We start from the raw sequence: 21,874 nt of genomic DNA on the forward strand, positions 1-21,874 counted from the left end.
CAAGACGTAGGGGCCTAAAGTGGTGTGGTAGTGAGGTGGGTGTAATCGTATGGTATGGTGGTGTTGGAGGGTGATGGTGAGGGATGGCTAGTAAGGTGATGTGGAGTGGAGATGGTAGTAAAGTAATTACGGTGGGGAGGTGGATAGGTTAGACTAGTAGGTGGTGGAGGGTGGTGGAAAGATAAAGTGGGGCTATAGAATAGGTTGTGGTAGTGTGTGGTGGGTAGGTGAAAAAGAAAAAATTAGTAATAATATGGTGTGGTATGGAGATGGCTAATGGCTGTGTTGGTGGGGGAAAAAATGGTATGGTGTATAGGTAAGAGTGGTGGTGAGGGAGATGTGGAGTAGGTGTAGTTGTGGGAACTATCAGGTATGAAATAGTATATCATGATCGTTACTATGACAATATGGAGTATGAATATAATGCCTAAATGATGTAAAAAATGAACAGGAAATATGTCCAAAAGGTGTAAAAAAATCCACCAAAAATAATAGAATAGTTTCTGTTACAGCGAAAGTAATTGTAAAATAAATTGTAGCGCAGAAATATTATAAGAAATAATATAATGAGAGTAAAGAAAACAAAGAAAACTAACTTAAATGGGTTAAGAATAGAACGGAAGTGACGTAGCACTAATGCATATACGGTAAGTTAATTATGCGACCAAATTTAGAACGAACTAACGCTTTGACACAAGCCGATGCGTTACCATGAAATAGATAAGTTAACGTGAATGATGCGAATTTGCACGGAAAATATGTGTATTGATGGAGTACCATGAAAGACAAAGGGTTCTAACAGCGATGGCAAAAGGTTAGAGTGTAGAATGATGCCGCACGTGTTATAGGAACGGAGATAATTGCTTGTTTAAACTCGAGTGACCTCGTGCCTGACCCGATGAGTGAACTGTTAGTAAAGCAATTCACAAAGCAGAAACTAGCTTGGAGTTGTGTATAAGAACAAAATCATTCTCCAGAAAAGAATGTAAAAAAAAAGTTATGTACCATACGGGGAAAGTGCTGTATCACAATCTGTGATCCCAAGACGTACCCCCTCCCACACCTCCACGCCCCGACCCCCACCACCACACCGCCACACTCCCCACCTACTCCCACACTAACACACCTCACCCCCCAAACTCTCCACTACCCACACCCTCCCACACCCACCTCACACCACTAGCACACTCCTCCCCTATACCCCACACCCCTTACCCCACCTACACACCTCAACTACATCCCAACATGCCACTACCACCACCCCTAGGCATACAGACCCCCACACCATCCCACCCCCCCAACACCACACGCCCAAAAAACACACAACCACCTCGCCTACAACCACCTTCCCTCCTACACATAGTACAAACACATACATACCCACATCCCTCTCACAAATGAAATATTACTCTATCCTTACCACACAACATACCTACCCACTACTACCACCCAGCTCTATACATGTCACAACCCCCTTTCTCTCCCCCCTCAAACCTAGCTTACCACCCAAGCACCCCGCTACCCCACAACAAGCACCCCCTCATCCCTCACCCCACAAACAGCCCCATACCCACTTCAGCCATACCACGTCATCATACAACCCACCACGATTATTCAAAACCCCAACACAACACCAACACCCACCTAAGCCCCACACACCTACACATACACTTCCTTCCCCCCCCCTCACACTTTCCTACACTCTCACCTAAAATATACACACCTAACACACCCTACACAAGCCAGACCCCTGCCAACACAAAAACCACACACCCCTTCCCCCCCCCATGGCCACAACACTACTCACCCTACAACACACCAAACCAACCACACCCTATAGCAGCCACTAGTCCTACAACCAACGCTCCCCCCAACAACACAATCTACATACAGTCCAACCCCCCTCCCACCACACACAACTCTACCCCTCCACACATAGCTTACCACATACACACCATAGCATCCTACGACTATACCAACCAACCCACAACACACCAACCAGCCACACCCTACACCAGACACTACCCCACAACCAATTTCCCCCCCTTACAAACACCTACATACAGCCCCCTCCCCAACCATACAAACATTTACCCCACAGCACAAAATCCAACTACAAACGACCACACCCTATGACCCACCCTACCTACCCACAAACCAACACCTTACTATCACCTAACATCATAACGATACATCATCACCCACATTTGCACCGTGGCCTCGCAGATTTTAAATCGTCCTCCGCACCACCGCCATTTTAAAACACATAGACCCATCACGCTGAGTTGTGGGCCTTATCTGCTCCACATCCCCCTCGCCGCCGCTCTCGCCTATACACCGTGCCGGTTTTTTCCCACCAACACAGCCATTAGCCATCTCCACACCACACCATATTATTATTATTTTTTCTTTTTCGCCTGCCCACCACACACTACCACAACCTATTCTATAGTCCCACTTTATCTTTTCACCACCCTCCACCACCTACTAGTCGAACCAATCCACCTTTTCACCGTAATTACATTACTACCATCTCCACTCTACACTATCTTACTAGCCATCCTTCACCATCACCCTCCAACATCACCATACCATATGATCACACCAACCTCACTACCACACCACTTTAGGCCCCTACGTCTTGGTACGAATACCCGATCCAAATCAAAAAGTTATGTACCATACGGGGAAAGTGCTGTATCACAATCTGTGATCCCAAGACGTACCCCCTCCCACACCTCACCTCCTTCCCACTTTCCCTCTGATAACAACACACAACCCCATCTCCCTCCAATATTGCTTACACTCATCATTATAATCCCTCCACCCGCCGTCGCTATGGCACAACAGGACCTGTTGTACCCCCACACGTGTTAACCACTACTGCCACAACCCTATCCACCCACACGCCCACACTCTACTCTAACACCTCAACACCCAACACCCCTTATCATACAGACCTCTCCTACATTGAAGATGATATTTTACTCCAACATGCCTCACCCCCTCACACAACATCTCCTACCCATAAAAAAATTTTTTGACTACCTCTCCCCACGCAACACGATGCCCTACTATCTATCTCCCCCCCACCCAGCCCTAGCCACCAACCTCATAATACACTACAGTCCCCCCCAGCTCCCCGACCCCCTCCACCACACCGCCACACTCCCCACCTACTCCCACACCTAGCCACACCAACACACCTCACCCCCAAAACCCCCTACTACCCACACACCCACCGCACCACACTGCACCCCCTTCCACTACACCTCACCACCCAGCCCTCCTCCCCACACCCACCACTAAGCGCGCCCTACTACCCACACCCTCCCATACCCACCTCATACCACTAGCACACTCCACCCCTTTACCCCACACCCCTAACCCCACCTACACACCTCAACTACACCTCAACATGCCACTACCACCACCCCTAGGAATACAAACCCCCACACCATCCCACTCCCCCAACACCACACACCCAAAACACACACAACCACCCCACCTACAACCACCTTCCCTCCTACACATAGTACATACACATACATACCCACATCCCTCTCACAAATTAAATCTTACTCTATCCTTACCACACAACATAACTACCCACTACTACCACCCAGCCCTATACATGTCACAACCCCCTTTTTCTCTCCCTTCTCATACCCAGCTAACCACCCAAGTACCCCCCTACTCACATCACCCACACCCAGCCACCCACCTACCCCACAACAAGCACCCCCTCATCCCTCACCCCACAAACAGCCCTATACCCACTTTACCCAAACCACGCCATCATACAACCCACCACGATTATTCCAAGCCACAACACAACACCAACACCCACCTAAGCCCCACACACCTACACATACACTTCCTCCCCCCCCTCACACTTTCCTACACTCTCACCTAAAATATACACACCTAACACACCCTACACAAGCCAGACCCCTGCCAACACCAAAACCACACACCCCTTCCCCCCCCCATGGCCACAACACTACTCACCCTACAACACACTAAACCAACCACACCCTACAGCAGCCACTAGTCCTACAACCAGCGCTCCCTCCAACACCACATCCTACATACAGCCCAACCCCGCTCCCACCACACACACATCTACCCCTCCACACATAGCCTACCACATATACACCATAGCATCCTACGACTATACCAACCAACCCACAACACAACAGCCAGCCACACCCTACACCAGACACTACCCCACAACCAATTTTCTCCCCCCTACAAACACCTACATATAGCCCCCTCCCCCACCATACAAACATTTACCCCACAGCACAAAACCCAACTACAAACGACCACACCCTATGACCCACCCTACCTACCAAAAAAAAACAACACCTTACGATCACCTAACATCATAACGATACATTATCACCCACATTTACACCATAACCTCACAAATTTTAAATCGACGTACGCACCACTACCATTTCAACACACACAGACCCATCACGCTAAATTATAAGCCTTATCTACTCCACATCTCCCTCACCACCACTCTTACCTATACACTGTACCAATTTTCCCCCACCAACACAGCCATTAGCCATCTCCATACCACACCATATTATTATTATTATTGTTTTGCTTTTTCACCTACCCACCACACACTACCACAACCTATTCTATTCCCCCACTTTATCTCTTCACCACCCTCCACCACCTACAATCGAACCTATCCACCTTTTCACCGTAATTACATTACTACCATCTCCACTCTATTTTACCTTACTAGCCATCCTTCACCATCACCCTCCAACATCACCATACCATATGATCACACCAACCTCACTACCACACCACTTTAGGCCCCTACGTCTTGGTACGAATACCCGATCCGAACCAAAAAGGAATTCTACGAGTCTCCTGTACCACACAGCATATCCACACCAATAAAAACAGTCCGTCTATAAAAATACAGTCCATCGACAACAAGCCACCAGATATAGACATCCGGCCTCAACAATGACCGCAGGAAAACTTCCACGCTACTGCCTTGAATATCCAACCTGGCTCCTCACCAACACTCTATCCTCTCAGCGCATGCCACCCCGTCATCCTATCTAGCACAGAACACTTCCCAAATATTCCCGTACAATAACATAGCCATTCATTGTATTCATCCGCCATATTTTGCCAATTTTGTAAACCAAACCGCAACCTAGTTAATAAATACCCGGATGTACAATAACCGGAAACGGAAACAGCAATATCTATTTTCATCTAATACTCGTATAACCACGAGCGCAATCCCCTCATAACCCCTCGCTTCGCTGCATACGGAATACCTACAAGACACGCAATCTAAGCTCCGCCAATACACATCTCAGGTATGTACACCCTCCTTTCCACACATCCTATATACTACCCACCTAATCACGACACCCGTATTCTCTTCCCTTCCTGCTACATGCATAAGTCCCCATACTTATTTATCATTTAGTCCACCACATACAGCCGCTAGCCAGGACCATCACATGGACCATTTTGTCCACTACACACTTCCCCCTCCTATCTCAGCCTCTATCCACTTTTTTCTCTTTACCTCATTCCCCGGCGCGCTATCTTTTACTTTTCAGACCAAGCCATGCACTCAGCTGGAGCCAGTCGCTACACAGGTTTGGACATTTCATGCACCACGCTTCACTACAGGCATTACTAACGAGCGTGTAGGGGCGGGTGATGAGGGCCTTATCATTCGAAACACGCTTCATATACGAATCATCTCCCTAGTTTTTTCCCTTTTTACTCCCACCATCATCGCCGGTTTCCCCCTAGCTTTCCCCTAAGTCCCCCCGCTTTAATCTCCAGGTTCGTATATGACCAACCAATAGACCTCGCCCCCTGATGAGAAGTCTTGGTTGGCGTTATATGCCTTTAGTTCTACATTTCGCAGAGCTCTTTGAAATGACCTACACACTTTTGTCTTATTGGTTTATTTTGTTATGTCCATTTTGCATATACATGCCGGTTGTTTTCTTCGTGCCTTTGCTTTTACCCTTATCTCTCACCACCGATTATCGCTTCATCTGGAGAAAACTATCCTTCCTGTCTTGTTAACGTTTCAGCGTCATCTCCACTCTCACCGCGCTCCCTTTGTCGCCTCCCGCGCCCCTACTTCATCTTCTTCTCGCCGTTTTACTAGCATCAATTTCCATTGTCCGCAATACACCCTTTCACCGCTACAGTATTTTTTATCTTTTCTCGGCGTTTTCGCAACACTCATTCGGTCTCTATTGTTGTTTAATTTCGCCTGTCAGTCATACCATTTACACACTTCATTAGATACATACCTCCACACATACCTCACCCTCCCCATTACCGCTCACCATTTCCTCCCTACAATCCAAACACTTTTCTTTCTCTTATCCCACACATTACTTTCCCACCCTACACACAACACACTTTCCCATAAACACTACACAGTCTTTTCACAATATCCCTGCTTATCATTCTGTTCACACTCACATTATCCCCCTTTATCAGATTTTATTAATGCCGCCATCACCTCTTCACATCCGCTACACAACACTCGCAACAAGCTTCCGATTTTAACTGTTTCAATCTCCACATAATACCATATTTACTAACCACCTTCTCCACTAAACAAAAAAAACCCTTTATTCATAACTCTCATGTCGTTTTATTATCAAACCCATCTCTTATAACAACCTTAACCCGTCGTCTCATAACCCATAATCTTAACCACCCGAACATAACCTGACAGAATAACTTCTCCGTTTATTACAATCATTTAAGATTTGTTTTACATTCTTTTCTGTAGAATGGTTTTGTTCCGGTACACGGCTTTAGGCTGGTTTCCGCTTTGTTAATTGCTTCACTAACAATTTATTCATCGAATCAGGCACGAGGCCACTCGAGTTTTAGCAAGCAATTATCTCCGTTCCTATGGCACATACGACCTCATTATGAATGGGGGAGATCTGTTAGATCTGTTTTACATTCTTTTCTGGAGAGTGGTTTTGTTCTTGTACACAACTCCAAGCTGGTTTCTGCTTTGTGAATTGCTTTTCTAACAGTTCACTCGTCGGGTCAGGCACGAGGTCACTCGAGTTTAAACAAGCAATTATCTCCGTTCCTATGGCACGTGCGGCCTCATTCAACACTCCAACCTTTTGCCATCGCTGTTGGAGCCCTTTGTCTTTCATGGTACTCCATCAATACACATATTTTCCGTGCAAATTCGCATCATTCGCGTGGGCTTGTCTGTTTCGTGGTGACGCATCGGCTTGTGTCAGGGCGTTCGTTCGTTCTAAATTTGGTCACATAATTAACTTACCGAATATGCATAAGTGCTACGTCACTTCCGTTCTATTCTTAACCCAGAAAAGTTAGTTTTCTTTGTTTTCTTTAGTCTCATAATTTTGTTTCTTATAATATTTCTGCGCTACAATTTATTTTACAATTACTTTCGCTGTAATAGACATTATTCTATTATTTTTGGTGGATTTTTGGACACCTTTTGGACATATTTCCTGTTCATTTTTTACATCATTTAGGCATTATATTCATACTCCATATTGTCATAGTAACGGTCATGATATACTATTTCATACCTAATAGTTCCCACAACTGCACCTGCTCCACATCTCCCCCACCACCACTCTTGCCTGTGCACCATACCAATTTTTCCCCCACCAACACAGCCATTAGTCATCTCCATACCACACCATATTATTACTAATTTTTTTCTTTTTCACCTACCCACCACACACTACCACAACCTATTCTATAGTCCCACTTTATCTTTCTACCACCCTCCACCACCTACTAGTCTAACCTATCCACCTCCCCACCGTAATTACATTACTACCATCTCCACTCCACATTACCTTACTAGCCATCCCTCATCATCACCCTCCAACACCACCATACCATACGATTACACCCACCTCACTACCACACCACTTTAGGCCCCTACGTCTTGGTACGAATACCCGATCCAAACCAAAAAATTTACATCATTTAGACATTAGATTCATACTCTATATTGTCATAGTAATGGTCATGATATACTATTTCATACCTATTAGTTCCCACAAATACATCTACTCCACATCTCCCTCACCACCACTCTTACCTATACACTGCACCAATTTTCCCCCACCAACACAGCCATTAGTCATCTCCATACCACACCATATTATTATTATTATTTTTTTGCTTTTTCACCTACCCACCACACACTACCACAATCTATTCTAAAGTCCCACTTTATCTTTCAACCACCTACTAGTCTAACCTATCCACCTCCCCACCGTAATTACATTACTACCATCTCCACTCCACATGACCTTACTAGCCATCCCTCACCATCACCATCCAACATCACCATACCATACGATTACACCCACCTCACTACCACACCACTTTAGGCCCCTACGTCTTGGTACGAATACCCGATCCAAACCAAAAAGTTATGTACCATACGGGGAAAGTGCTGTATCACAATCTGTGATCCCAAGACGTACCTGTTGTGGTTTGAAATGTGGCATGGTTTGAATTTTTTTCAAACTGGTTTGAATTTTTCAAACTAGCTCATTTTTGGATACCTAGCATTCTAAAAGGGATTTTATTTTTGGGGAGTCATTAATAAAACAGGGGCTTGGATTTTTTGGGGGTTGGGAGGTGTAACTAAAAGAACTAGATAAAAGATTATGCAAATATCCCCTTTTCAAACCAGTTTTAACAATTTCAAACCAAGAAGCATTTCAAACCACAACATACCCCCTCCCACACCTCCACGCCCCGACCCCCCCCACCACACCGCCACACTCCCCACCTACTCCCACACTAACACACCTCACCCCCCAAACCCTCCACTACCCACACCCTCCCACACCCACCTCACACCACTAGCACACTCCTCCCCTATACCCCACACCCCTCACCCCACCTACACACCTCAACTACATCCCAACATGCCACTACCACCACCCCTAGGCATACAGACCCCCACACCATCCCACTCCCCCAACACCACACGCCCAAAAAACACACAACCACCTCGCCTACAACCACCTTCCCTCCTACACATAGTACAAACACATACATACCCACATCCCTCTCACAAATTAAATATTACTCTATCCTTACCACACAACATACCTACCCACTACTACCACCCAGCTCTATACATGTCACAACCCCCTTTCTCTCCCCCCTCAAACCTAGCTTACCACCCAAGCACCCCCCTACCCCACAACAAGCACCCCCTCATCCCTCACCCCACAAACAGCCCCATACCCACTTCACCCATACCACGTCATCATACAACCCACCACGATTATTCAAAACCCCAACACAACACCAACACCCACCTAAGCCCCACACACCTACACATACACTTCCTTCCCCCCCCCCCTCACACTTTCCTACACTCTCACCTAAAATATACACACCTAACACACCCTACACAAGCCAGACCCCTGCCAACACAAAAACCACACACCCCTTCCCCCCCCCCATGGCCACAACACTACTCACCCTACAACACACCAAACCAACCACACCCTATAGCAGCCACTAGTCCTACAACCAACGCTCCCCCCAACAACACAATCTACATACAGTCCAACCCCCCTCCCACCACACACACCTCTACCCCTCCACACATAGCCTACCACATACACACCATAGCATCCTACGACTATACCAACCAACCCACAACACACCAACCAGCCACACCCTACACCAGACACTACCCCACAACCAATTTCCCCCCCTTACAAACACCTACATACAGCCCCCTCCCCAACCATACAAACGTTTACCCCACAGCACAAAACCCAACTACAAACGACCACACCCTATGACCCACCCTACCTACCCACAAACCAACACCTTACTATCACCTAACATCATAACGATACATCATCACCCACATTTGCACCGTGGCCTCGCAGATTTTAAATCGTCCTCCGCACCACCGCCATTTTAAAACACATAGACCCATCACGCTGAGTTGTGGGCCTTATCTGCTCCACATCCCCCTCGCCGCCGCTCTCGCCTATACACCGTGCCGGTTTTTTCCCACCAACACAGCCATTAGCCATCTCCACACCACACCATATTATTATTATTTTTTCGTTTTCGCCTGCCCACCACACACTACCACAACCTATTCTATAGTCCCACTTTATCTTTTCACCACCCTCCACCACCTACTAGTCGAACCAATCCACCTTTTCACCGTAATTACATTACTACCATCTCCACTCTACACTATCTTACTAGCCATCCTTCACCATCACCCTCCAACATCACCATACCATATGATCACACCAACCTCACTACCACACCACTTTAGGCCCCTACGTCTTGGTACGAATACCCGATCCAAATCAAAAAATAACATTGACGTGCCATTGACGTGCAATAAAAAGCGCGGCCAACAACAACTCCAGCAAACGAGCAAGTTAGGAGACCATTTTTCCCGGGAGTTCTGCTACAGCTTTACTATGGCGACAAGAGTACAGTGGTTTTTCTCGCGTTGAAATCGCGCACCGGGCGCCCAAGTAAATTTGAATCCGGATAAAAACCTCTGCTGGTCAAGTTGTTTAGATTGCTTTCTAGCCCCTTTCTAACCCCGAAACTTTATTTATTATTATACTTTATTATATTGAGCTTACACTACACTATCTCGCTCCCAATTTCATTGACGAGTCACAAAAAATTGTCTTTAAGAACTAGAAGTTCCTAGAGAAAATCTCAGCCATGATAGGTTAGGTGGGCTGTTGTGGTAAAATAAACCTCTTTCTTTATGACGAAGAAACTGTTCATCAAGCTCCAAACAAGCCTCTATTTACAGACTTCGAGACCGTGAAGGCCTGTTCTGTTTTTGGGAGAAACACGAATCCTATCTTAAGTAATACAATTAGGCACCACAAATATGCTAACAGATTATACCTAACGCCTTTACTCCTAATGATTGACACCAACTAACACGTTTAGTCACCCCCCGCGAATTATTTTTTTCCCTCTCAAAGCTCCTCATGTCCAGCACGGTCGCAGTTGCAGCCCGGCGCAGTCTCAGCACAGCCTCATCCTCAGTACTGCACAGTTCAAGCCTGGCCAAGTCCAGCACGGTCGCAGTCTCAGCACAGGCTCATTCTCAGTACTGCACAGTTCAAGCCCTGCCCAAGTCCAGCACGGTCGCAGTTGCAGTCCGGCGCAGTCTTAGCACAGCCTCATCCTCAGTACTGCACAGTTCATGCCTGGCCAAGTCCAGCACGGTCGCAGTCTCAGCACAGCCTCATTCTCAGTACTGCACAGTTCAAGCCGGCCCAAGTCCAGCACGGTCGCAGTTGCAGTCCGGCGCAGTCTCAGCACAGCCTCATCCTCAGTACTGCACAGTTTAAGCCTGGCCAAATCCAGCACGGTCGCAGTCTCAGCACAGCCTCATTCTCAGAACTGCACAGTTCATGCCTGGCCAAGTCCAGCACGGTCGCAGTTGCAGCTCGGTGCAGTCTCCGCACAGCCTCATCCTCAGTACTGCACAGTTTAAGCCTAGCCAAGTCCAGCACGGTCGCAGTCTCAGCACAGCCTCATCCTCAGTACTGCACAGTTCAAGCCGGCCCAAGTCCAGCACGGTCGCAGTTGCAGCTCGGTGCAGTCTCCGCACAGCCTCATCCTCAGTACTGCACAGTTTAAGCCTAGCCAAGTCCAGCACGGTCGCAGTCTCAGCACAGCCTCATCCTCAGTACTGCACAGTTTAAGCCTAGCCAAGTCCAGCACGGTCGCAGTCAGCACCAGTGCCTGATCCTACTGATGGACAGCGCCCGAGTCCCCGACCAGTGCCCGATGCTGCTGATGGACAGCGCCAGAGTCCCCGACCAGTGCCCGATCCTACTGATGGACAGCGCCCGAGTCCCCGACCAGTGCCCCATCCTACTGATGGACAGCGCCCGAGTCAGCACCAGCGCCTGATCCTACCGATGGACAGCGCCAGAGTCCCCGACCAGTGCCCGATCCTACTGATGGACAGCGCCAGAGTCCCCGACCAGTGCCCGATCCTGCTGATGGACAGCGCCATAGTCCCCGACCAGTTCCCGATCCTGCTGATGGACAGCGCCAGAGTCAGCACCAGCGCCTGATCCTACTGATGGACAGCGCCCGAGTCAGCACCAGCGCCTGATCCTGCTGATGGACAGCGCCCGAGTCAGCACCAGCGCCTGATCCTACTGATGGACAGCGCCAGAGTCCTCAACCAGTGCCTGATATCACTGACCTCTACAATCTCATCTTAAATATCCAGCATTTCATGATAAAAACTTGGCAACAATGAGCCCTTGGCAAGGGTGATACCCCGATCTATTGATCGATAATACCGTATATTTCTATGCGGGGGGACCAAGAGGCCATTATCAACACAAGAGCAATAAAAGGAACTTTAACCTCAATTTCTACACACATTAATGACGATGACGTCATTCACCATATCCTGCCTACCACAACATGCCTCGAACCTCGCCGACTCTCCCTCAGTCACGTAGTCCGCTATCTTTAGATCACAAAATGGACAATCGTAAAATCCGTCCTCCCCCAACTCTATATGAATCCCTACATCACAACCCACTCTATATACTAGTAGAAGAAAATATACCCCTACGCGATGCTATGGCACAGCCTTAAACGCACCCATATAAACAATAAATATATAGACCAAATTATATGACTCGCGGTACTATCATCGGGCTGTAGGCTACGTACTACACGGACGACGGCGTAGACGGCATCGTAAACGGCACATGATGGGGTGGACTGAGCGACTCATGGATGGACGGCGTCAACCTAGATTGGCTCGACGACGAGGAGCTAAACGAGCTGCTACGCATCGCGATTGAGACGCTAGTAGAGCTGAGAGACAGAAAGGAGAAGTCGACACGTGGCAGTGACGAGCACTGTGAGGCGAAACGGGGGGTCAGCATCCTCGAGAAGTGCGTGGCACTTATCAAGTTCGTCAAGAGGGAAAGGGAGGTGGAGGGCGCCACCATAAACACAGCCTAGGCCCAGAGTCAGCGTTTCCAAGAGATGGCCCCCCGCCAGTATATAAGCAATACAGTGCTCGTGGATCACACCAGCCAGCAGACAGGCGACACAGTGCTCGCGGATCACATCATCCACCCAGCACATAAGCGACACAGAGCCCACCCACAGAGCCCACCCACAGAGCCCACCCAGCGCCTTCCAAGAGACGGCCACCCAGCGCCTTCCAAGAGACGGCCACCCTGCAGATAAGTGACAGAGAACCCACCCAGCAGATAAGTGATATAGCTTTTGGCGAGGTTGAGCGCATTAATTCTAATGCGCTGAACCCGCCAAAACGCTATACTACTGCGGGGACAAGAGTTTGTCACGTGGGTTATCTTTACCAAGGCGGGGACAAGAGTTTGTCACGCGTGTTATCTGTATCAAGGCGGGGACAAGAGTTTGTCACGAAAGTTATCTGTACCAAGGCGGGGACAAGAGTTTTTCACGCAGGTTATGTGTACCAAGGCGGGGACAAGGGTTTGTCACGTGGGTTATCTGTACCAAGGCGGGGACAAGAGTTTGTCACGCGGGTTATCTGTATCAAGGGGGGACAAGGGTTTGTCACACGGGTTATCTGTATCAAGGCAGGGGCAAGAGTTTGACACGCAGGTTATCTGTACCAAGGCGGGGACAAGAGTTTGTCACGCGGGTTATCTGTATCGAAGCAGGGACAAAAGTTTGTCACGCGGGTTATCTGTATCGAAGCGAGGACAAGAGTTTGTCAAGCAGGTTATCTGTATCAAGAAGGGGACAAGAGTTATTCACGTGGGTTATCTGTACCAAGGCGGGGACAAGAGTTTGTCACGCGGGTTATCTGTACCAAGGGGGGGACAAGAGTTTGTCACGCGGGTTATCTGTATCAAGGCGGGGACAAGAGTTTGTCACGCCGGTTATCTGTACCAAGGCGGGGACAAGAGTTTGTCACGCAGGTTATCTGTACCAAGGCGGGGACAAGAGTTTGTCACGCAGGTTATCTGTACCAAGGGGGGACAAGAGTTTGTCACGCGGGTTATCTGTACCAAGGCGGGGACAAAAGTTTGTCACGCGGGTTATCTGTATTGTATCAAGGCAGGGACAAGAGTTTGTCACGCAGGTTATCTGTATCAAGGGGGGGGGACAGAAATTGTTACGTGGGTTATCTGTATCAAGGCGGAGACAAGAGTTTGTCACGCGGGTTATCTGTATCAAGGCGGGCACAAGAGTTTGTCACGCAGGTTATCTGTACCAAGGCGGGGACAAGAGTTTGTCACGCAGGTTATCTGTACCAAGGGGGGGCAAGAGTTTGTCACGCGGATTATCTGTACCAAGGCGGGGACAAGAGTTTATCACGCGGGTTATCTGTTTCAAGGCGGGGACAAGAGTTTGTCAAGCAGGTTATGTGTATTAAGGCGGGGACAAGAGTTTGTCACGCAGGTTATCTGTATCAAGGCGGGGACAAGAGTTTGTCACGCGGGTTATCTGTACCAAGGCGGGGACAAGAGTTTGTCACGCGGGTTATCTGTATCAAGGCGTGGACAAGAGTTTGTCACGCAGGTTATCTGTATCATGGCGGGGACAAGAGTTTGTCACGTGGGTTATCTGTTTCAAGGGGGGAACAGAGTTTGTCACGTGGGTTATCTGTATCAAGGCGGAGACAAGAGTTTGTCACGCAGGTTATCTGTACCAAGGGGGGACAAGAGTTTGTCACGCGGGTTATCTGTACAAAGGCGGGGACAAGAGTTTGTCACGCAGGTTATCTGTACCAAGGCGGGGACAAGAGTTTGTCACGCAGGTTATCTGTACCAAGGGGGGACAAGAGTTTGTCAAGCAGGTTATCTGTATTAAGGCGGGGACAAGAGTTTGACACGCAGGTTATCTGTATCAAGGCGGGGACAAGAGTTTGTCACGCGGGTTATCTGTTCCAAGGCGGGGACAAGAGTTTGTCACGCGGGTTATCTGTATCAAGGCGTGGACAAGAGTTTGTCACGCTGGTTATCTGTATCATGGCGGGGACAAGAGTTTGTCACGGGGGTTGTCTGTATCAAGGCGGAGACAAGAGTTTGTCACGCGGGTTATCTGTATCAAGGGGGGACAATAGTTTGTCACGCGGGTTATCTGTATCAAGGCGAAGACAAGAGTTTGTCACGCGGGTTATCTGTATCAAGGCGCAGACAAGAGTTTGTCACGCGGGTTATCTGTATCAAGGCGGAGACAAAAGTTTGTCACGCAGGTTATCTGTATCAAGGCGGGGACAAGAGTTTGTCACGCGTGTTATCTGTATCAAGGCGGAGACAAGAGTTTGTTAAGCGGGTTATCTGTACCAAGACGGGGACAAGAGTTTGTCACGCGGGTTATCTGTATCAATGCGGAGACAAGAGTTTGTCACGCGGGTTATCTGTACCAAGGCGGGAACAAGAGTTTGTCATGCGGGTTATCTGTACCAAGGGGGGGACAAGAGTTTGTCACGCGGGTTATCTGTATCAAGGCGGGGACAAGAGTTTGTCACGCGGGTTATCTGTACCAAGGCGGGGACAAGAGTTTGTCACGCGGGTTATCTGTACCAAGGGGGGGACAAGAGTTTGTCACGCGGGTTATCTGTATCAAGGCGGGGACAAGAGTTTGTCACGCCGGTTATCTGTACCAAGGCGGGGACAAGAGTTTGTCACGCAGGTTATCTGTACCAAGGCGGGGACAATAGTTTGTCACGCAGGTTATCTGCACCAAGGGGGGACAAGAGTTTGTCACGCGGGTTATCTGTACCAAGGCGGGGACAAGAGTTTGTCACGCGGGTTATCTGTACCAAGGCGGGGACAAGAGTTTGTCACGCGGGTTATCTGTATCAATGCGGGGACAAGAGTTTGTTACGCAGGTTATCTGTATCAAGGGAGGGGGACAGAAATTGTTAAGTGGGTTATCTGTATCAAGGCGGAGACAAGAGTTTGTCACGCGGGTTATCTGTATCAATGCGGAGACAAGAGTTTGTCACGCGGGTTATCTGTATCAAGGCGGGCACAAGAGTTTGCCACGCAGGTTATCTGTACCAAGGCGGGGACAAAAGTTTGTCACGCGGGTTATCTGTATCAAGGCAGGGACAAGAGTTTGTCACGCAGGTTATCTGTATCAAGGGGGGGGGGGGGGGACAGAAATTGTTACGTGGGTTATCTGTATCAAGGCGGAGACAAGAGTTTGTCACGCGGGTTATCTGTATCAATGCGGAGACAAGAGTTTGTCACGCGGGTTATCTGTACCAAGGCGGGCACAAGAGTTTGTCACGCTGGTTATCTGTATCAATGCGGAGACAAGAGTTTGTCACGCAGGTTATCTGTACCAAGGCGGGGACAAAAGTTTGTCACGCGGGTTATCTGTATTGTATCAAGGCAGGGACAAGAGTTTGTCACGCAGGTTATCTGTATCAAGGGGGGGGGACAGAAATTGTTACGTGGGTTATCTGTATCAAGGCGGAGACAAGAGTTTGTCACGCGGGTTATCTGTATCAAGGCGGGCACAAGAGTTTGTCACGCAGGTTATCTGTACCAAGGCGGGGACAAGAGTTTGTCACGCAGGTTATCTGTACCAAGGGGGGGCAAGAGTTTGTCACGCGGATTATCTGTATCAAGGCGGGGACAAGAGTTTATCACGCGGGTTATCTGTTTCAAGGCGGGGACAAGAGTTTGTCAAGCAGGTTATGTGTATTAAGGCGGGGACAAGAGTTTGTCACGCAGGTTATCTGTATCAAGGCGGGGACAAGAGTTTGTCACGCGGGTTATCTGTACCAAGGCGGGGACAAGAGTTTGTCACGCGGGTTATCTGTTCCAAGGCGGGGACAAGAGTTTGTCACGCGGGTTATCTGTATCAAGGCGTGGACAAGAGTTTGTCACGCTGGTTATCTGTATCATGGCGGGGACAAGAGTTTGTCACGGGGGTTGTCTGTATCAAGGCGGAGACAAGAGTTTGTCACGTGGGTTATCTGTATCAAGGGGGGACAATAGTTTGTCACGCGGGTTATCTGTATCAAGGCGAAGACAAGAGTTTGTCACGCGGGTTATCTGTATCAAGGCGCAGACAAGAGTTTGTCACGCGGGTTATCTGTATCAAGGCGGAGACAAAAGTTTGTCACGCAGGTTATCTGTATCAAGGCGGGGACAAGAGTTTGTCACGCGTGTTATCTGTATCAAGGCGGAGACAAGAGTTTGTTAAGCGGGTTATCTGTACCAAGACGGGGACAAGAGTTTGTCACGCGGGTTATCTGTATCAATGCGGAGACAAGAGTTTGTCACACGGGTTATCTGTACCAAGGCGGGAACAAGAGTTTGTCACACGGGTTATCTGTACCAAGGCGGGAACAAGAGTTTGTCACGCGGGTTATCTGTATCAAGGCGGGGACAAGAGTTTGTCACGCCGGTTATCTGTACCAAGGCGGGGACAAGAGTTTGTCACGCAGGTTATCTGTACCAAGGCGGGGACAAGAGTTTGTCACGCAGGTTATCTGTACCAAGGGGGGACAAGAGTTTGTCACGCGGGTTATCTGTACCAAGGCGGGGACAAGAGTTTGTCACGCGGGTTATCTGTATCCTGTAACAATGCGGAGACAAGAGTTTGTCACGCAGGTTATCTGTATCAAGGGGGGGGGGGGGGCAGAAATTGTTAAGTGGGTTATCTGTATCAAGGCGGAGACAATAGTTTGTCACGCGGGTTATCTGTATATATGCGGAGACAAGAGCTTGTCACGCGGGTTATCTGTATCAAGGCGGGCACAAGAGTTTGTCACGCAGGTTATCTGTACCAAGGCGGGGACAAAAGTTTGTCACGCGGGTTATCTGTATCAAGGCGGGGACAAGAGTTTGTCACGCAGGTTATCTGTATCAAGGGGGGGGACAGAAATTGTTACGTGGGTTATCTGTATCAAGGCGGAGACAAGAGTTTGTCACGCGGGTTATCTGTATCAAGGCGGAGACAAGAGTTTGTCACGCAGGTTATCTGTACCAAGGGGGGACAAGAATTTGTCACGCAGGTTATATGTATCAAGGAGGGGGGGGGCAACAAAAATTTGTCACGCGGGTTATCTGTTTCAATGCGGGGACAAGAGTTTGTCAAGCAGGTTGTCTGTATTAAGGCGGGGACAAGAGTTTGTCACGCAGGTTATCTGTATCAAGGCGGGGACAAGAGTTTGTCACGCGGGTTATCTGTACCAAGGCGGGGACAAGAGTTTGTCACGCGGGTTTTCTGTATCCTGTATCAATGCGGGGACAAGAGTTTGTCACGCAGGTTATCTGTATCAAAGGGGGGGGCAGAAATTGTTAAGTGGGTTATCTGTATCAAGGCGGAGACAAGAGTTTGTCACGGGGGTTATCTGTATCAATGCGGAGACAAGAGTTTGTCACGCGGGTTATCTGTATCAAGGCGGGCACAAGAGTTTGTCACGCAGGTTATCTGTACCAAGGCGGGGACAAAAGTTTGTCACGCAGGTTATCTGTATCAAAGGGGGGGGAGACAGAAATTGTTACGTGGGTTATCTGTATCAAGGCGGAGACAAGAGTTTGTCACGCGGGTTATCTGTATCAAGGCGGAGACAAGAGATTGTCACGCGGGTTATCTGTATCAATGCGGAGACAAGAGTTTGTCACGCGGGTTATCTGTATCAAGGCGGGGACAAGAGTTTGTCACGCAGGTTATCTGTATCAAGGGGGGGGGACAGAAATTGTTACGTGGGTTATCTGTATCAAGGCGGAGACAAGAGTTTGTCACGCGGGTTATCTGTATCAAGGCGGAGACAAGAGTTTGTCACGCAGGTTATCTGTACCAAGGGGGGACAAGAATTTGTCACGCAGGTTATATGTATCAAGGAGGGGGGGGGGGGCAAAAACTTGTCACGCGGGTTATCTGTTTCAATGCGGGGACAAGAGTTTGTCAAGCAGGTTATCTGTATTAAGGCGGGGACAAGAGTTTGTCACGCAGGTTATCTGTATCAAGGCGGGGACAAGAGTTTGTCACGCGGGTTATCTGTACCAAGGCGGGGACAAGAGTTTGTCACGCGGGTTATCTGTATCAAGGCGTGGACAAGAGTTTGTCACGCAGGTTATCTGTATCAAGGCGGGCGCAAGAGTTTGTCGCGCGGCTTATCTGTATCAAGGCGGAGACAAAAGTTTGTCACGCGGGTTATCTGTATCAAGGGGGGGACAGAGTTTGTCACGTGGGTTATCTGTATCAAGGCGGAGACAAGAGTTTGTCACGCAGGTTATCTGTACCAAGGGGGGACAAGAATTTGTCACGCAGGTTGAATGGATCAAGGAGGGGGGGCAAAAATTTGTCACGCGGGTTATGAAACATTGCCTCCACATCTCCCATGTAGGCGGCTGGCTTTTCTCGGAATTTTAATTAAAACGCCAAGTAGGGAGCTTGTTAAATCAGGACCCTGAAGGAGTTTCTCGTTGAGCGACGTTCCCTTGAACTTTGCACTACAGTCGAATACAACATGGATTTTGTCAGGCATTTTTGGATGGTAAATCAAGAGACCAACTTGCGGGTTTGGTATCAGCGGTGGTATTTTATCTGCTATGCGAATGGTATGAGTCCACATCTTAGCGTGTTCGGCAGTTGGAATCTCTTGACGTGTTGCAGGTATTTCTGACCTCGTGTACGTTTTGGGAAGTGACAAGTTGATGGTCCCATTAAGATCAGAGACAGTCAGACCATGGACAACTGTTGTTTCTTGAGCGTCGGTCCCATTTATAGTCTTGACCTTCAGTGTACTTCTTACACCAACAGCGCCGAGCATTTCCTTGAGATCTTCAGAGATAAGGTACCTGTACTGCAGCTATCCAACATTGCGTAGGTTTTTACTTCTCCTTCTTTAAACTTGACGATAACTGAAACGATGGGCATACAGCTTACAACTTCTTCCTCCTTAGTACTTATTCTTGCGTTTGTAACTGATTGACCAGGTCCTTCTCTATTTTGTGAGCCGGTTTGCGCTGATGCATCTTGTGTAGCTACGTCTTCTTGAAGGTCTGAAGTCATCGTCATGTAAACCGGTTGGGTGGTTCCCTTTGCACTTCTTACATGTATGTTTTGCAAGACATCCTCTGGATCTGTGATACAATCCATAGCACGCGTAGCAACGTTTATTCTCTTGGAGAAAAGTTTGTCTGTCTCTTAGGGATTTCTTAAGGTATTCTCTGCAATCATCTAAGTCGTGACTCGCTTTCTTGCAACAAGCACACTTCTCTTCTTTTTCTTCTTCGACACCAGTTAAGCGAACTTTCTTTTTAGGTTGATTCACCTTCTTAAACTTCGCGTTTACACCTGACTTGATTTCTTGTTTGCCTTGATGTCTACTCAGAGCTTCAAGCAAGAAGACTGGGTCGGCTTGCACTTTCGCCTCGATTTTCATAAACTGAGCAAATGCCGCAAATCCTGGTATTCCTTCGTTGCGCTCTCTCATCTTACTGGCTTCTCTCCTCCAGCGGTCTTGAAGACTAAAAGGTAGCTTGCTAACCAGACTTTGAATATTATGTAGATGATCTAGAACAGATAGGTATGCGAGAGATGACATCGCGGTTCGACATTGCGTCAGGAAACTTGAAAACTTATTGAGAGACTTCGGATCATAAGATACTGAAGGCCACTCGGTTGCCTTAAGGATGTACGCGTTAGAGATGACATACTTCTCCTTCAAAATCTTTCTCGCTTCTTCGTAACCTTGTGAGCCTTTGTGAAAACAGCCTTTGATGAGCTCTTTTGGTTCTCCGTCAAGGTACTGCTCTAAAAATCGTAGGCATGACTCGTTCGATATCATTCCTCGACTCGATTTGTGATACGAACGCGGTCATGAACGAGTGGAAATTCATAGGATCACCAGAGAACTTATCAAGCGTCAGCGGTGGCAGCAATGCATGTTGTTGGAGCACGGCTAGCATCTGTGTGAGATCATTCTGTTTCTCAATGAGTGTCCTTAAGCCTTCGTTTTCAAAATTGCGGTCAAAATGTCTCGGTACTTCCAGTGCGTCTTGAGGTGTTACACGTGTAGGCTTGGGCGGCGTCGGGATGGGTGAACCTCAACAAAGGGGCGAAGATAGGAGAAGTCGCTCTAGTGCGCGGTGGCTTTAAATTATCTCTGATGGGCGTTGGCTTCACATCTCGTTTCTTAACGTCTCCGAGCACGGGCAGTGGCTTCTCATGATCTCTGATAGGAGATGGCTTCACATCGCGTTGCATAACATCTCCCAAGTCAAACTCAAAGTGTGGCGTAGGAGACGTAGCGGGCGTGACATCGACTTGATCTGCAATTTCTGCGTAGGATTTTTCTCGTGCCTGCGCAATAGAAATCTCTTTTTGAAGCTCTAGTTATTCGAATTTATTTTGAATAGCTTTCTTCTGCTTTAGAAACTTAGCCTTTGTGATGCATTCTGCGGCCCTAGCGCGCTCTCTGGCTCTAGCGGAGATAGCACTCTTGGAACTATTCGAGGACCGATGGCTTTTAGAAGAGTGCGATGAAGATTTGGAAGGGGTGTTACTTTGTCGAAAAGCAGCATTCTGCATCCATTCAGTGATTCTACTGTGAAAGCGTTTGATTCTAACTTGCAATTCTTCAAACCAAGAAAGAGCTTTCTCCTTTTCATTTTCTTCTAGACCTTCTTCCCAGGCTTCATAATATATGGACAATTGCTCGCAAAGTTCGTTAAATGTCTCAAGTTTAAGGTTTCGCGGTTCTTATTTTCACGGGTGAACCAATCGACAAAATTAATCTTTAGCGTGATCTTTCTTGTATTCGCAAGCATTCGTTGAACCTTTGTTCGGCTTGATACGCTCT

At 48.2% G+C, this 21,874-nt stretch overlaps 1 protein-coding gene and 1 long non-coding RNA gene across 2 annotated transcripts; one reads left to right on the forward strand and one right to left on the reverse strand.

Moving 5' to 3' along the window:
- Positions 1-4,763: 4,763 nt before the first annotated feature.
- On the forward strand, positions 4,764-6,640 carry LOC125572256. Its single transcript, XR_007313707.1, has 2 exons — positions 4,764-5,363; positions 5,613-6,640. It is a non-coding gene; the product is annotated as an uncharacterized LOC125572256 (long non-coding RNA).
- A 13,374-nt stretch (positions 6,641-20,014) lies between these two features.
- Positions 20,015-20,860, reverse strand: LOC125572236. The gene has a single exon (XM_048732461.1). The coding sequence runs from the start codon at positions 20,858-20,860 to the stop codon at positions 20,015-20,017; it is 846 nt and encodes a 281-aa protein (XP_048588418.1).
- Between the last annotated feature and the right edge of the window lie 1,014 nt (positions 20,861-21,874).

The sequence above is a fragment of the Nematostella vectensis genome, chromosome 9 (assembly GCF_932526225.1).
Source record: "Nematostella vectensis chromosome 9, jaNemVect1.1, whole genome shotgun sequence".
In the NCBI taxonomy this organism is placed as follows: domain Eukaryota; kingdom Metazoa; phylum Cnidaria; class Anthozoa; order Actiniaria; family Edwardsiidae; genus Nematostella; species Nematostella vectensis.

Excerpts from the sequence above, each read along its gene's own strand:
- LOC125572236 (XM_048732461.1), bottom strand. The coding sequence starts at position 20,860 with ATGATATCGAACGAGTCATGCCTACGATTTTTAGAGCAGTACCTTGAC.